Genomic DNA, 18,564 nt, shown 5'->3' on the forward strand with positions numbered 1-18,564 from the left:
AGATAAAAGTAAACATTTTCCATTTATGTTTCAATTTAGCATTTCAAAAATACAGAAAAGCTCTAGAGATAAAGTGAGAGGCCTGCATTCAAAACACCACTAATCATTACTGCTGTTCTGGGAAGGTCAACATCCAAAAAAAAAAAAAAAAGGCATCTGCATATTAAATTTATTTGGCCTTTTTTCCCAAGTGTTTTCAGAAAGAGCATGCAAGAGAAATAATATTTACCTCTAAAGATGAAAACTGCATCTTTTGAAACACTTTATTGCATACACTGACTCAAAGTGTTCCCAAATAAATTAAAAATTAAATAAAATACAAACAGTTTTATATTTTGAACTCATGATCAAGGTATTAAATTCTTTTCTTCAGGACCAAATAGGCCCAACTGCCCCAAATGTTTACCAGCAGCAGGGCTATACTGTCCCAACAAAACCAACATTTCTGGCATTTCATCTCCTTGCTAATGTCTGAAGATACCAGTGTCCCTGCGTTTCTCATGGACAGCAATTACTATGATAAACTATTTCTCTCTTTTGTGAAAGAAAATATTAACAATTTTCAAGACATTTTGCAGCATAGAAATGACCCAGATCTCAATCATTCTACAATACATTGTAGCTGTTTTCTCACCAGCCCTAACCTGCAAGAAATATTACTGGATGTAGAGACCTGTCCTGCACAAATCCCCAACCCCAGCCATGGTTACCACTGTGAAATTGGAGAGCAGAACCCATCCATTTGTGCTGCCAATCTGCACTGAATCCATGGAGCTCATAACGACCTGCGACAGGGGAGAGAAAAGCTATGGGAAAGGGACCATTTTTTGCCAAGATCTAGAGCCATTTGTCTATAACCTGGTCCCTGCCATTTGGGTCTCCCAGCACTCCTTCTGGAGCCTTCTGACACAGCCCAAAGCCAAACCTGTCCCAGTGCCAAACCCTTCCCTGGTACTGCAGCGTGAAGCAGAACGCTGTCAGCAGTGGCATCCCACCTTTCATTCCCCAGGCACCAACGCATCCCCCACTGTCCAGGGATAATGCTGTTCAGAAGATTCTAATAAACAAACCATCCTCCATAGTGCTATGAAACAATTTCTACCCCAATACACTCTTAAAATCAACAGACACAAAAATAAGAACCCTGCAAGGTGTCCCTTCTTGCCCCCTTTCACTGAGAGAGACATCTTCAGGAAAAAAAAAATAATCTTTAATCATGAGAATAGGAAGATTAATTAAGCACTTGCTATCTATACATATCCCACTCTCAAAAGAAAACAACCACTTTCATGCAGGAATCCTCTAAGTGTAAATATATTAAACTTTCAATCATCAGTATACAAGGACATTAGAGAAAAAGAGCATTACCTAAGGCAGAATTACCTTCCAGTCGTAATGTTTGCCATACAAGCATCTGGGTACAATGAAACAGAGACCAATACAATGGGAACTCAAAATTAATATAGAACAATAGGACTGTGATTATGCAATTACTGCCACTTTAATACACACTGGAAAGCAGAAACAAGCTCTCAATTATCAAAATGTCTCAGGGAGTGGGAACTAGCATAGAAAGCCTCACTGCTGTATTACACTCATGTCTCTTCAGGCCTGTATACCTTTTGTCACTTGCCTTAATAGTGATATCAAACACTGCACATGACAGAAGGAAACTTGTGGAGGGCTTTACTATCAATCACTTTAAGCTTCTAACAGTAAACAAGAGTGTTCAAGCAGGAAGATCTGCGCAGCAAAGCAATGTCTCTTCATGGTCTCCCAAGTGCTCATTCTTTAACATATGGACATTCAGGTTGAAGTCCTTCAAAGTGTGATTAAATCCACACTAAGATAGTCTACACTCTCACAATTTCAAACACCTTAACATCACATTTAATTTTTATCTTTTAATTTAACTTAGGAGATATGTTAATCCTTAAAAAGAAGTTGAATTTGTCCTTGAGACAAGTCCTTCAGGCAATTTTACTTCAGTATCATGTAAGTTACAACATCTTTTACCTTGGCTATCATCAGGATTTACAGCCAACCATCTCCAATATTTATCAGCTGGTCTGACTAATTATAATATGCATGGCACTAATAGAGCTAACTTCCAACACCACATCTATCAGACTCAGTTCTCAGAAGCTCTCAGTAAAGCCTAAGCATGAATGCTAACTAAGGTAACATGGATTTCCTTGTGCTTCCCAGTTTGTATCATGCATTAATGACAATGCTGATTGAACCAGGAGATGGCAGGGAGAAGACACTTTGTATGTGTGTGTATGGTAAAGGCAGCTTTACCTTGGGAAGCCCCAGCCAACAGACTGCCTGGCACACACTGTGGTGTGATGGAAATCTTACTTTCCATTTTATAGACCAGACAACGAGAAGGAAAAGCAAGAAGAGAATACTAAGAGGTAGTCAGCTCACAGCACTCAAACACATGAACTCCTCTGGGTTTGCCACATACTTGGTGTTCACAAATCAACATCATATTACCTGCATAACCTGACCTTGCCAAAATCACTCACTCTTCAGGACAGACCCAACACAACAAATTAAATCTGAAAAGCAAAATGGTAAAGAAACTTAACAGGGTTACCTGGAAACAAAGTTGTAACTTCAAAACCTTTATAGTTCTAACAGCTAAAGGCAGGACTCATTACCAGTGGGTTCTGTGTTAGTTTTTTAACATGTGCACTTGCAAAGATGAATACACAGCTCACATTTGTGCTGTGTGCACGCAAAGGAAGTAGCACAAGGAATTGTACAGTTTCAATGAAGGTACGTTTCTACAAAGCCTGAATGCTGTGTATTAATTCCTACCCTCCAGCTTCATAAAACTGACTTGCTTGGGAGCCTGGAAAGCTAGACAGTGATTTGCAAAAAACAAACAAAAAAAAAAAACACAAAAAAAGCCCGAACAAAAAAACCCTCCACAAACAAACACGTCAAGAAGTTTGTACTTTTTTTCCCAGAAAAATCACCCTTTTTCATGTCTCTAAATGGTACCAAACCAAACTCCTATTCCTACAGATTTTTTTTGTATTTATGCTACCTCTGTATTTAGAGCTCAACTTCTAAGTACAGGTTCCAGGTGACATTCATCAATACAAACACAGACTGTCTTTGCTCTTCATTTGCACATAGGCATACACATTTGAACATACAAATCACACACATATATAGTACAATATGTGATGACACTTGGTGTCACCATGAGGACATGAATACAAACAAAAATTGTCCCCTCAAAATGGTCTCAGCACATATGTTCATGTGTGTTGTGCATGTGAGGGTTTATCCCATTTTTCTCCTATCCCTTACATCACCAATCAGCCTCAGCAGCAGGTGGGCAGCTGTAACGACAGACACACCAAATCAACAGATTTCTCCCAAAAAGCTGGCTCTGCTTTATTAGCTGCTGTGCCACTGTACAGGCAGCTGCTATGTCCCTAAGTGTGAAGACTGCAGGGGAAGGAAGACAACCAGCTCCTGATTAGCCCCCCGATTAACGTTGCCCAAATGACTCCACAGCTTTTCCTATCGTGAGGGAAAGCTCACAAGCAAAGGACAGAATCATCACCCAGTCCTCACGACTTGCATTCCAGTGAAGCCTCAGAAGCAGCGTGTGATCACGAAGGGAGAAAGGCAAATCATTTTGAAGGCTCTGACTTGCAGCCTCAGCAAGTAAGTGGTGCATAAACCTCACTGTGTAGTGTGGCAGTAGTTATGGCTTTTTACCAATTACCTCTAATAGGGATGGTTCCATTTCCCCATTGCCGTGTGAAGCAAGGAGAGAGACAAAGCCCGTACCTAAAATAGAAACGCTAACTGCAAAGTGCACGGCTGTCAGATGAACCACAAATGAACACAGAAGCCACTCCAGACTTAATAAATACTGATCTAACTTCCTCACCCTTAATACAAGGAGAACAAAATTGCCTGCAAGTACAGTGAGGCCCTTCCTGAAGCTTGTAGGTCGGAAAAAAATCCCCATTGGTTCAATAATCTCTTGCCTAATTAAGCCCTTTTGGTCAAGGTGTCAAAGAGAGGAGGAAGTGCCTTCTCCAGTAGGAATGCTAACAAATACAACCCCTATTATGAAGCAATAATCAGAGTTTCTTTTCAAAACTGGTGACAAAGTGGGGCACACCACCTTTTTTTGAAAGGATTCACATGAAAGGTATGAAAAACTAGATTTTAGGCTGGCTCCTGTTATTGACATTTTTACAAGAAACATTAGGGCGAGACTTCAGCTCAACCCTCACCACAGCCATTAACTTCCTTTGTGATAAATGTTTGCCACTTTTAAAAAAGCAAACAAATCTAAACCACACATACAACCTGTGACCTGAACATTTTGAACAGAAAAGCTGTGGAAAAGCCAGAGGGATGCGAACGCTGCTTGCATGCTCCATGTGGTAACTGGAGGGTTATGGGCCGTGAGTGTAAACCTGACTGATGAAGGCCAAGTGCAAATTACTCTGACTGGTAAGAACAGGATGCATTGAAGTTCCTGAATGACACATGGGATCAGGCTCATTATGACTGATGAGGACATGTACATGCAATTGTGGTTGGAAGGAGTATTTATAAATTCTTCTCTGCGAGGGCCTGCAGCCACCAGACAGATTAAACTGATATATGGACGATTCCCTTAAATTTCAGTAAGATTAAGTTTTGTCACATTTTTAGAAAGGTCTTGGTAAAAACATTCAAAAGGCAAAACTGTCTGTAGATCAAGCACTGAGATTGCTTTCAAAGCCAATGAAAATTGGTCATCTCCCTGACACTGAAACTCCAAATACTTCTTGGGAATTGATGTTCAAAGCACAGAGATTAAGCATCTTGCTGGCTTCTGTGGTCTTTAAGTTTAATGACTATTTTGGCTTAATTTTATTTTAAACGTATGATATTTCATATCAGTAAGTCAAGTTCTGTAAGAGACACCCCACCATGAGACAGGCTGTAGGCAGAGTCTGGTGTCTGACAACATGGCTACATCCTACACAAGATTTTCTAATGAAAAACTTGCTTGTAGATGCATTAACATGTTTCAAATAAATAAACTAGGAATTAACATCACACATTACCACTTCTATACAATTACCACTGTAATTAACAGAAATAAACATTAAATGTTCAAAATACATCTTTCAGATCATTATCAGAGTCTTTCATTTCCCTTAAAATAAATAAATAAAGATTTTTCCCCTAACACCACATCTCTTTAACACATAAAGAATTAGCTAAATAGAAAGCAGCCATCCTCCCACCCAAGACATATGGGAAAACAAAGCTATTTGCATATATCCTCACAGGTCTCCTTTTCCTTGCCAATTTCCAGTCTTTAAACCGTAATTAAGGAAAAAAACATGTAGCTGCTTATTTTGGCTAGTATGTTCTGCTAAAGAGAATACTCAAATCAATATTTTTTTATCAATTTTTTTTTTTTTTTTAGTTAGATGGGTAACATAAATAAGAACATTCAGGAGCATGTTGATCTAAATATCTCTAAAACCACTCACACTTACATGAAAAAACCATAGATATTCTTACCTCCTCATTTTCTAATAAATCCATGACAAAAAAAATGTGTCTCTACAGATTTCTGCTGAAGCAATACTTGAAAAGCAGCAGTGACCACAACTAGAAGGAAATTCAACTAGTCTTTTTTTGTTTTCTAAACAATCATTCTGAATCCCCAAATGGTTGTCTCGATTGTCTAATGCTAGCTTCCATCATTATTAAAAACCAAATATCTAATTAGCTATTGTTTTGCTAGACAGCAAGGGTAATCCTTCTTCATACACTAATATTAAAAACCTGCTGAAAATGTAATTCTCTCCTGAAAAGGGTCAGAGCTCCTCAAATACTCCCCCCTGCCTGAGGTGATTATTAGTTTTGTAAGGATGTTCCTTTCCCTCAGGTGGCACTGCCAGCCCCTCTGCAGCAGAAGGGTCTCAAATTTGTTTGATTTTATGACAAAGTGATTAAAAAATTTCATGAAGTCCCAATCAAAAGAAAAGTCCACCTTCAGAGTAATTTAAAAATGTGAACAAGAGAAAGTTAGAACTTGCATTAACCATAATTAAATTAAAATACTTTTAGCAGATCCTAAACCAGCACAATAACTACTGTAGACCCGGGTTTTTAGAACTCTTCTAGAGATGGTTTACTCCATTCCAATCCATGATACAATATGAGAGTAACAATGACTCTTCCTGACATCAGCTGAGGAAGATGGAACACAGAAGGTTAATTAGCACACAAAAGGGATTAAACAACACCAGAACATTAGGAATGAACCCTTTCCTAAGCAGCAGCACTCACTAGTCCTGTGACTTTGTGTCTGATGTTTGGATTACCTCACGTTTAACAATGCCTGATTAAAGCTTTTAGTACCCTTGGATATTCTGTAAGAGCCTTTTCTTTTGGAAAGGCCTGATATCAAACCTAAGCAAGCAGCTGCTGCTGCTGGGTTGATTCTTTGCTAAGAGTCTGCAAAATCAAGTTCACAGTACAACCTTTTGCACAGCAGGAGTTTGGAGCTCTCTCTTGCCTTGATCATCTATTTTTCCTAAACATATAGAAAAGGCTTAAAGCCTCTGCCATAATAGATTGATTTACAGCTGGTCAAGATCAGCATGATTCAGAACACAGGCAGGCTGACAGATGACCTCACACACAGAGTGTAATAACAGATGCTGTACTTTTCGCACCAAGTAAAATTCAACACAGACTGAACAATTCAGTCTTTGCATCCATGTGGACAACCCATTCTGCAAAGTTTGGTGTGTTTCAGTTTGAGGTTATAGTTAGCCTTTGCAGTCCCTCTATTCAGCCTGGAGATAGAGCACTTAGTACGTGGATGTGTTTTACAGGACAGGAGCACAAACTGCCTCATGCACCCTCCTGGCATGGATGGTACCAGGCTCTGCCTCATGTAGGTGTTTCCTCACGTCACACAGACCTTCCTGCAGCAGGACTGAAATTCAGGAGTCTGATTATTTTAGACAGGCTGCTATAAATTCTGCAATTCACTTCCTGTGATTACTCATTTGTATCTGGATTTCAAGGAGACTTTTCACTCATTTTTCAAGTTAGTGGTACACCAGCTCTTGCATAATTTGAGAAAAAGAAAGTAATAAATTTTTCATCTTTAGCATCTAAACTGGCTAAGTCCAGATTCTTTAACTTAAACAAGAAAACAGAGCTCAGTCTTAAAAAAAAGTTCTTTCTCTTCTTGCCCCAAAAGTGAAGCTTGTAGCTAATTTTTACACTGTTCATTTTTTTTAAATAAAGTGCAGTGGAGTTGCTGAGTTAGTGAAATAAAGCCCTTGTATCATCTTTACTACAGCTAAGCCCTAAAGGGAAGCAGACAAATCTCGCTGCTAACTTTGTAGGTTTCCCTCTTGCCACTTTCCTAAGTGGTTGGTTGTTTTTCTTCAAGCTCAGCATGTTATGAGCCATCCAACACCTTTCTGATGCATCTGTCTAAAGAGATCCTACATGACTTACTGCTCTCTGGTATAACCAAAAAACATTCAAGATTTCTCTTACTCCTAATTTGTTAATTTTCTGTCTAAACCAGATCCAAAGAGAACTGGCTAAATAGGAATCCGAAGAGGATGGTCTGAGATTCCCCCCAAAAGCACTTCCAACCCCTGGTGTCATCACTGCCATTATGCCAATGTCACATCTCCCTGAAGCTAGTATGTGGTTACTGAGGGTTCCTGAACTTGCCAAACTCACTTGTCTCTGGGGCTGCAGGATCTTCTACCATAATTTGGAATTATCTTTCTTTCCAATGATTTAAGTAGGATTTGTAAGAAAGAAGACTTAAATACACCTGTCATCAGTACTCAGTCAACCCCATTAATTGGCCAATAATCCAGCACTTGAAATGTTCATCTTTCCTTGCCTCCCACTCTTCCCATTGCAAGGCTGCCCTTGTTGTTCCTATTTTAGTACCGTAATATATTGTTTCACTTAATTACATATTGTCCAAACTTATGTGGCTGCACAAGATGGGAGAGAATAAAAGATATACAGCACCACAAAGACTCCCACAGATACTACTTTATGCAGCAGTGTGTCACCAAATGCTCCTTGCTAAATTGCGAGAGTGCACTTTGGGGGGTCCAGACTACTTCTAAATAATTTGATGCACTCATATATGCTGCCATATATAAAGAAATCATAAAAAAGCATGCTCAATGCAGAGCAAGAGGGAAAATCTTCATGGAAGATTAAAACACACTGCTGTTCCTTCAGCCAAGATTCCTATTGCACCACGAGAGCCTGGTGGGGTGTCCAGTTAGGTGTTGGTGCTCAGGCTGTGCTGACTCATGAATACAATGCCAAAATTTGACCTTTAATTATTCTTCCACAGCAGGAGGGATTATTATTTCTATGACAAAAACAAATGACAGTGCCTTCCTGTAAAGATTCTGTCATTTGAAGGATAAAGGTGATTACAGAGAAATGTTGGTTCTAGTTAATGGATTATTCCTTTGTTAAGAAAGTTCCCTTGACGTTTTATAAGGCTTTTGGAAGATGAGATATGTCTTAATTCCTGTTAATGGCAATGTCATATATTAATACAAGTGGGCCAAAACAAAATGACTTTCAGAATTACTGAGGAGCTGCATTAGGACACGTGAGATCACTGGGTAATGGCCCGTGATGCAAGGAAGGCTTTTTTTACTTGAGGCACTGGATATTGCTTGGTCTTTTGGTACAAACATAACAACCATTCTTCCATGGCACCGTTTCTTTATTTTCCTGACTCCCTATGGATGCTTTGCTAGGAAGATACTTTGCTGTTGATATAAACAAACGGCGGCCAGAAGCAGAACAGAGGAAATCACTCTGACTTTGCAAATGAAATTCAAGCCAGCTGTAACACACACCAGTGCACCAGAATCCAGAATTCCCTTCCTCATCTGCTATGCCACAGCTGAAGACTTATCCACCCAAAGGTTTGATTCTTGCTGATGGATGAGGTAGGGTGCTGGGAAGGTGCCAGGGAAGGCCATGGAGCAAGTAACTTTGAGTGACATCGTGCAGTGCTTACAGGACAGCAAAGCTCGTGAAGAGTCTGGAGCATAAGTCCTGTGAGAAGCATCTGAGAGAGCCACGAGTGTTTAGCCTGGAGAAAAGGAGGCTCAGGGGAGACTTCTCTCTTCCTACAAATACCTGAAAGTAGGCTGTAGCCAGGTGGGGGGTCCATCTCTTCTACGAGGTAACAAGTAATAGGACAAGGGGAAATGGCCTCAAGTTGCATGAGGGGAGGTTTAGGCTGGATATTGGGAAAAATCTCTTCACTGAAACGGTCATCAAGCCCTGGACCAGGTTGCCTAGGGAAGCAGTGGAGTAAGTGGACTCACCATGCCTGGAGATATTTAAAAGACATGTAGACATGGCACTTAGGGAGGGACATGGTTAATATTTGGACTTTATGATCTTAAGGATCTTTTCCAATGAAGCAGGGACTGTCAATAGTTCCTGACCCCATAAGACATTCCAAATTGATGAACTCAACTATTGTCTCCAAATAGTGTTACAATGGCTGTTTCCATTTAGTGCTCTCCCATCACAGAGAATAATCAATGAAATTATTGCAAGGGATGTCCCAGCTCAATTTTTGTCTGTTTCTTGAAGCCTTCTGTGATTCTCCCGTACGGCTTTGTAAGAGAGAGTCTATTTGAATCTTGGTTACTAAACCAAGAGACACTAAAACAAAATATCCAGTATTAAAAAGGATCTCTGTAGGACTCAATGTTCCCCAGTAGTGAGACTAATCCTATTTACTCAATTCGTACACAAAAAAGAATGCATTATTTCCACTTAAACAAATGCTATAATAAGATGATGAATATTAAATCACTCTCCAATAGCACTCAGACATTCAGATTACATTGGTAATGGGCTCTAACTCTGAAAAATCCAAACTTTGAAGCATTTTTTCCTCTGCTTTTTATTTAATTTTTACAGTCTAATGATGCATTATCTTCTAAAATGATTGAAAAAACTCCCAGGGCACCAGATCCAAACGTTAAATACATCAGAAGGTAAATGCAAAAGGCGTAAAAGGCCCACACAGCACAATTGAATAAAGAGCAAAACTCTGCCCCATTTGCACTTCTCTGGCTGGGAGGAGAAATTTGTGTGGCTGTGGACAGCTAGCTAGACATTAAAAACAATCTGGACAGGGTGCTGAAGAAAGCCAGCAAACCCACAAAAAGGTTTAGCCATAAGAAAAATAAATAAATAAAACACAGGATCTTAAGGCAAGAAATGTGAGAAGGAGAAGGAATGGGATTTCTGTCTCAGTAAGGAAAACGGAACAGTGGCGGGAAGCCACGTCAACTCTAAACTGGGTAAAACAAACAAGAAACAATCTCCAAACAGGAAAGAACCCAAAGGAGTCCTGCCCATAGTGGCATCAGAAAGATTATGAGGGACTGGGCAAAGGCACAAAGGAGCAGAGAAAACAGGTTTCCTTGGTTCTGTATATGGACTCAGGAACACATTTACACACAAGTGTATACACATGCATATATATAAATACACACTCTCCTTTACTATTTTTCTTGAAATTCATACATAAATATTTCTCTATTTATCTATATTTCTATATCTAAATCTATTTATATATACGTGTGTGTTTGCATATTTATGTATACACATAGATGAATCCTCTCCCCTATCCTACTGCTTTCACGAAAGCCAAGAGGGACTGGGAACTTATTCAAAGCTCATTGCAAATTGAGATATCTGAATATATTTTCTCAGAATGATGTCACTGCCTGAAGCCCTGCATATATCCTCCAGGACAAACTTCTACTTCTTTCTGTTCAGTTTCCAGCTATGCTTTTATCAAACAATTTCTGAATGGATGTATAAACATTCAGTCCCCAGCAAACATGAACTAAAGAGACTCCCTTTTGGAATTCATTCCTCAGACTCCCTGCTCAAGTACACCAAATCACCCTGACATTTCTCCTCATCCTTTTCACACACCTGAACAAACTGCTTAGCTTCGTGCCATGGGTCAAAAATCAAGAGATTCAAACTACATTGGTCAAGAAAAGAAAGTCAAGAACTTAGGACCTTCTGCAGATGACATCTACAATTTTCAAAGACCTCTCTGCCCAAAATGAATTAATTTGCACCCTCTGGTTCAAGGCTGCTGAACTCTGCCCTTTCTTTAGACAGCGTGTGCTGCATTACTCTGTTTCAGAATATAAAGGGGGGAAAAACAGAATCACCAATAGCCACTAGTTTCTGCAAAGTTGAGCCTGAAGACTGGTCACTAAAATGAAACAATGAGTTGAAAAAGAGACAGTTAAGAATGAATAATGAGGGCTTTTAGGACTAGAATAATAACCACTTTTTACCAGATAACTGAGCCGAAAAACTGGTGGAAAACTGCATCTAATAAAGCCTTTCATTTCTATTTTTCATGAGCATCCACCCAGATAGAGACTTCTGAAATCTTTTAAGATACCAAGTGATTTTAAAAACATCTATTTTGAATCCAGAGCGCAAACCTTCTGTTCTGAAAGTGTCAGTCCAGGGGATTTTGAATTTTTCAAAAGAACTTGCATCACCTCTTTGCAAAACATTTTTCAAACTATTTGAAAGGTCAGAATTATTTCCTGAACTTGCCTTGAATTTATGAGCAAGACCAGATGCCTGAAACTGTCCAAACTCTTGGTCCAGAAATCTGACTGGTTTTTGCTACCACTGAACTTACAGGTAAGCCGTGATAGTACACATTGAGAATAAAGGCTCTACCATAACTGCAAGATCATTTGTATATCACACCAGGCATTGTCCTGGAAGCATTTAATAGCTTTTATGGGAAACAACCTCTGTCCATGCTCCCATACCATGCTAGGAATTATCAGGGGGTTAGAGAGGGGGAAATCTTACTGCTGCTATTAGCACACTCACATACCTTAAAAATCAAAGCACTAAAAGTAATGTAAAATAATAATTTGAAGTGAAATTTACTTTCTTTAATTACATTTGGTGTTATATACTGTGCTGCACTACTAAATAAAAAGAAATACTATAAGAAATGACAAAAATCCATGCTTAATTTAGGTAGACCAATTACTTTAAGTGCTGCTACAGTCAGAAAAGTGATTCAAGGATAAGTATGGAAACACACAGTGCCATTTCTTCAATAGCTTCCAGATCAAATTCAATGTAAAAGTCAAAAGGTCAATTTTTTTTCTCTATCCCGTGGTATCACAAACTCCCTGTTAGACTTTGAGAACTTGGCTGAATTCTTTCTTTCCTGGCATTCTCTGCAGCTGCAATGATGATCATACATTAAAAGACCCAATCTTTTTACAGGAAAAGCTCCATTTTTTCCAGGTAGGTTTTATATTAGTCTGGAAACTAGACATCTGGTATGCAGTTATGCCTGAATAGGTAGGTAGTGCAGAAACTGTGCAGAATAAATACTCTGAGGATTGTGTTCCTTGTTGGGTGAAAAGGTGCTTAGCCCAAGTCTATTCCTCCCCTTTATCATCTCATACAACAGCACCAATGCAGAGATGCCCAAGGATTCCCTCCCTAAGTGATTGCTGTTGCAGATTGATGACCCTAAAGAAGTTATATTTCTCTGCAGCTCGCTGCTTAAAATCTGTGTATCTTACTATTCAAACAGCAATCTCAGTTTAAGCTTCTCCACAACAGTTCCAGCTGGGATGCACCAACCAATTGGAAAAAAAACCAGGTATTTTTAATAACACATTATCACACAGCACACACAGGAAAAGTCAGACACTTCCTTGTCATGTCAGGTGTGCTGAATGGGCACCTACCCATAGATACAAAAATGCTGCTAGCAAGAATTTTCTTGCTATTTTCTAAGTCCGTGAGAGACTTTTCTCTCTCACAGAAGAGGTAGCAGAGTTATGTAAACAACCAAACAGCCAGCCTTGAAAAGTCTTGTTTATGGTATAGTAGAAAAATATTTTGACAATGGATGTTTTAGGATTTTAGCCAATCACCCAAGGGGTGGCTGATCGTTGTCCAGTTAGACTATGAAGAAAAAAAATCTATAAAAGAGCTTGTAAAATAATTAAATAAATCAATCTTGCTGCACAATTCCTGCCTGCTGGATCTTCTCTCCTCCTCCTCCCTATGGCTGTGGGACACGGTGATATACCGTAGGAACCAGGCCTGTGGTAATACCTGCCAATACGTGTGCAGTTGGCTCAACACCTCAGGTGCCAGATTACCTCTATTTACATTAAGCAAGGTGTGCTCACTGGAAATATGGCAGCCCCAGTGATGCAGAAGTCATTGTCTGACAGCTGAAATCATGACACAGAAAGCAGAAGATAACTTATGTTATAAACAGACCCGGATAAAACAAAACTTAAAGCAGGTGAAAGTGGCTGATGTGGTCTGCATTGCTTCTTTTTTATTGTGACAGCCAGTGCTTCACATCACAAGTGATTTGCAGTGTTCCATGGGGACCATTGCATTTCCCAATTTTCATTACAATATTCCTCTGCAAATTAAATAACTGCACAAGTAGAAGCCTGCACAAAGGGATCTTGACAAAAGACAGAACATTCCAGGATCAATACCTTGTTGTAAAATTATTAATAGCACAATTCCTGTAATTTACGATCAGGGCTGAGGCCCTTGACAGGCAGGACTCAGAAATAAAACTGCCCCATAACTGCTGTGGGAAACACAACTTCCCACAAAACCAGTCATATCGAAAATTAAGTTCTATCCATGTAGCAAGATTGATCAAGTAGCATTCAAAGTTAATGCAGCATCAATGAAAAAGAACAGACCTCTAATCTTAAAAGAAAAAAATAAATCAAAATAATTTGGAAAGCAATAAATTGTGGCTTTGGGGTTTTTCCCCTGTAGGAATCATGCTCTCTACACACAGGTTTGGAAAGTCAAATGTTCTTAAAAAGTTTCTTCTGTAAAACTGTTATGCAACACTTTTCTTCAGCAGACAACACTCACTTATTGACACCAAAACCTAAGAATAAAATATTGCAGCTACTTTTCACAGGTCTAATACTATTTTCATTGACAAAGTGGACTAAAACCACCCCTTTTTTATCTTACATTTTGTAATATGGATATGCAGACATGTATGAAGGAAGGCAGAGAGACCTAATCTAACTACAGAGATAAAAAGTGTTTTTCAGTAGTAAGGTAATCTAGTGAAAACATAGCTATTACTCACATTTCTCTTCAGAAATATGACTTAATATTCCTCATTGTTTTCATTTTCACATCCAGCCTCCAAAACCCTTCTCAAATCCATCCTCTAACCACGCATCTGTTTATTTGCTCACCCTAGAAGCACAGTTTCAACTTTTTATTTCCCAACCTCATCTTCTGGTGGGTGGCACCCACTGCTTTTAACTTACAGTCATTTTACAGCTTGGTAAGATTCTTTATGAAACTTGCCCCACCACCAATTCTTCTATCAGAAGATTTGATTGGTGATGTTTCTGCATCCAGAAGGTCAGCAAAATAAAACATTAAACTTCCCAACAGGCCTGTACACATTGTTGCAATATAAGCAGAGACACAAAAGATGCTCTTTTAGATGAAAACACAATTCAAAACACATCAGCAGAGCTGAAGCTTTTTAGGATGACACCAACAGATCTGAATTCTGTTGCAAGTTCTTTTACAGCTGTGTAGACCTGGTTCCACAGAGCACCATCTGAGAGCCATGGACAAACTTAGGGTCAGCTTGATTTTTTTCCCCAAAAAATGAATGTCAATGTCAGCAACAGAAACCTCCCAGTGTGGCCAATGGGGAGCAAGTTTCTGTGCACCTTCTGAAATGACACACAAACCACAAATGAGAGAAGTGGGAAAACAAGGGTTAAATCACGAAGATGCAATATCTGTATGAACTCCTATCTTTTCTTATGTAAGTACAGGAGAACTAAATGGATAATTATCAACCAACCTTTCCCCTGTTGGTACGGCTCAGTAGGAGAACAGAGTATCATTGAGGAGAGTTTGAGTGCTGCAACTCTCAAGTCTGAGGTTTTTAAAAGGTCACTAGTCCAGAACCAAGCCATTACCCATTCACCATGAGTGACAAAATCTAAGAGCTGGTTTCACATTTGGGTGGAATGCCACAGCTTGCATCCTGCTTCTACAACTTCCACTTAGCCAACTTTTGACTAAAACTTCCACATCTCTTCAGTGGAATCTCTCAATTTCTTGTAGACTTTAACACATTTTGTTGTAAAGGACCATATCCTTTCACTGAAGTTGTGCACACATTTTTATCTGTCACTTCAGTGTAAAACAAGGCCTATTTTATTGTAACCACAAGAATATTACGGGCTTGTTAGGCTGTTCAGAAACTATTCTGTTTCTAACAGCCAAGTCCAGTGCTGAAATTATAATTCAAAATGTATGTCAGAGAAGGGCCAAGTAATAACTTTAAAACATAATTTCCAGCTTTAATCTAACACAGCCTTGCTATAAACATGGGATATCTTTAAATTGGGCAATGCTATTTTGTCTTCAGAAAATCTGACAGTTTCCACGAGGACACTAAAGGCTTTTAGAGATCAAAAAAATGAATAAATTAAAACACTACTCAAAGGAATGGTACAATTTTCAGAGATCAGGTAGAGAAGGACTACTTACTATAGAAAACCACTAAAGCCCAGTGCTGGAAACTCTCTGTAATCACAATCACCTCCCTCATCAGGGAAGTCCTGCCCATTTAGCAGGGAGGTGCAGCTGGAGAAGCAGGAGCAGGGCTCTGTGAGAGCTCCATGCTGAGGAAAGAGCCATGCCCTGGGAGCCAGGCATCTGTTTTGGAGCTCAGCATGCAATATCCTGGGAACTGGGTTATTTATCCTCTAACTCACCGATCCCTGCCCAGAGCTGGCAAGATTCAGTTGGCTTCTTTATGGAATCCCCTCCCACTCAATTCTTATGAAAAAAGTTATTCTAGTAGAATTAACCTAAGATAGATGTTGCATCCATGAGGAAAAGGAGACCAAACAACACAGGGGCAGCTGCAGCACATAGCACATTCTCCACTGGAATAAGCAGAATTGCCTGTGGCAATTCTCCATAACCTTACTGTCTTACTGATACAGCCTGTGCTAAATGGAAGAGATAAATCTGATCATAACTGAATTTAGAGGTATGTGAATTAAGGGTTTCAGAATTTGCTACTGAGATGCTAAGCCTTTGCAAAAAAAAGAAAAAAAAAAAAAAAAGAAGGCAAAGAAACACAGATGCATCACTGGAATAAGGGATACCATAGTTCAGTAAGCAGGATGGCTAGCAGGGAAAACAGGCAATAGCAGTTTGCACACAGAGCATCTGGGGTGTTTCTAAGACAGCCTAATAAGATTATTTTTTTTCTCTTTCATTCTTGAAGTAACTGTTAGAATAATTTTGACTCTTTACACCTAATCCCCTGCTAAACAGCAACTATCTCATCACTACCACAAGGCCACCAAAAGAAAACCTACCACATACCTTGTGACTTCTGCTTTCAAAGCATTCACTGTTCAAGCATGACATAGGACACTAATTACAGGGCAGTTTATTTGCTGGGTTACTAGACTTTTGAGTCTACAGATTAGCTCTACAAGCATCATAGAAGTCTTCTCATGCTTAAAACAATTCTATGTCATTAAAAGGAGGTTAGAGTCTCAGTTGATTTCTTACTTAAAACCATCCTCATCATCTTCAATGGTCCTGTTAAAGAAACAGCAAGTAACTATCTAGCAATTGAGAACAGAAATCCGCACCCAAAACTTTCAGAACTCTTTTAAACTCAGGATTGTTGTTTCTTCCTTTGTTGGATTTTGGGGATTTTTAAACCAGGACTAACCAAACTTCAAAAACAAAGATGCTGTTTCTCTCTGACTCGCCACTGAAAATCTGATAGTATATGAGAATGCAAATTTTTTTGCAATGGTGGAAGACTGTATAAAATCTAAACTATATGCATAGACACACATAAGATTATTTTTCCTACTGTGATTTAACCTTAAGTTTCCTACTTTTATATTCTGTTCATGGTAAATCACCACATCAAAAGATTATGCATCACATTTTAAAGCAAAAGTGTTAGCAGGGTTTTAAAACATACCATAGAAAATTTATTTTTCCCTATTACAGAGTCTATATCCTAAGACAAGAGTGCTGAACATACCACAAGTTAAACACATGGAACAGTGTTCATATCCGCTGAGCAGGGGGGTGGGGGGATATAAAATAAATATACACAGTGCCCTTTCCCTCTGAGAGCCTAGCACAGTGAGAGATTTGGGGTTTTATTATTATTTACACCTATCATCAGTTACCAAATTTGCTTGGGCAGAGACTCCTTTTCCTCAAGTTTCAGCCCAAAGTAAGAATTTTGCTGAAGGAAATGCATGAGATTTAGTGAAAATGCTGGGTCTATCTTTTGGCTTAATGCCAGGAAGTAGATCACTGTGAAATTTAGTCTAGATACAGAACAGTGTGAGGAAGCACGCAAAAAAAGTAATAGTTATTGTGAAAATTAATTTTTAATGAGAACAGTACTCAGCTTTGATAGAAATGCATTTTCTGGAACAGGTAGAGACCATGCTGAACTTCCTTACACACCTGTGTGACCCCCTCCGATCAATGTCAACACTTGATTAATATTTTACTGAGAAAGTGGGAGATGATTCAAACTTTGTCTGTCTCAGTAGGTGTTGCTAAGCAACTTTGCACCTTCTCTGAGAACGAGTCTTCACAGCAACCTTTCCTTCCAGCCCAAGACCCGCATCCACTTGAAACACTTTCTCCTTTGCGAGTGAAAAACCCAGCAAGCCATATTCCACCCTTCCTTTTATATTTCCCTCCCCACCTCCCGGTTAAGAAGAAATTCACGGAACAGAGCCTGAAACGCTGTCCTTTCCTTACCATAATCGCTGTCGTAGAAGACGATGAACTTCTGCCAGCGCAGCTCGGTGACCAGCTTGAGCATGACGTCGTTGAGGCGCACGGGCGGGCGCGCGGCCAGCGTGTACTCCTCGTCCTCCAGGCTGGGGTTGAGCTGGCAGGCCGTGCGCGGGGAGCCGCCCGTGCTGCGCTGCACGAACAGGTGCGGGATGTGCATGGCGTCCGTCAGCGACTGCAGCGCGTTGGCCGACGCGCAGCCCGTGGACGTCACCAAGGCTAAGATCCCCAGGGTCATCAGGTCGCAGGCTGGGGAAGACAAGACGTAAAGCAGGGTTTGAACGAGCTCAGCAATTCCTTTGGCCAACCTAGATGCTAAGGAGGGAACGAGGCAGGTTTTACCCTTGCCATCAACATAGGGCTGAAATGATTTATATTACGCTATCAGCTGAAGCCTTTCAGCGGTAGGTCCTGTACCTTTACAGTAGGAGACAATATCTGCAATCTTTCCTGATATGCCAAAGTTGAGGACAGATAACGTAGCTACTGTCCTTGAGACAGCAGCTGATGTGGATGAAGATTATGACCCTTGCTTCAAGTCATTCCTGGTGCACACAGGAACTGAATTCCCGTTTT

At 39.7% G+C, this 18,564-nt stretch overlaps 1 protein-coding gene across 12 annotated transcripts in view; it reads right to left on the reverse strand.

Moving 5' to 3' along the window:
- GRID1 (glutamate ionotropic receptor delta type subunit 1) overlaps positions 1 to 18,564 on the reverse strand; it is a 557,084-nt gene that overhangs the window by 277,158 nt on the left and 261,362 nt on the right. For 10 of the 12 annotated variants that reach the window (XM_069019125.1, XM_069019126.1, XM_069019132.1 and 7 more), the window contains 2 exons: positions 17,953 to 18,237; positions 711 to 785 (listed from right to left, as the gene is read on the reverse strand). In XM_069019125.1, coding sequence (XP_068875226.1) covers positions 711 to 785; positions 17,953 to 18,237 — 360 coding nt within the window. The remainder of the gene's footprint in view (positions 1 to 710; positions 786 to 17,952; positions 18,238 to 18,564) is intronic. The other 2 variants (XM_069019130.1, XM_069019127.1) reach the window with 1 other exon arrangement.

The sequence above is a fragment of the Aphelocoma coerulescens genome, chromosome 6, assembly GCF_041296385.1.
Source record: "Aphelocoma coerulescens isolate FSJ_1873_10779 chromosome 6, UR_Acoe_1.0, whole genome shotgun sequence".
Classification (NCBI taxonomy): domain Eukaryota; kingdom Metazoa; phylum Chordata; class Aves; order Passeriformes; family Corvidae; genus Aphelocoma; species Aphelocoma coerulescens.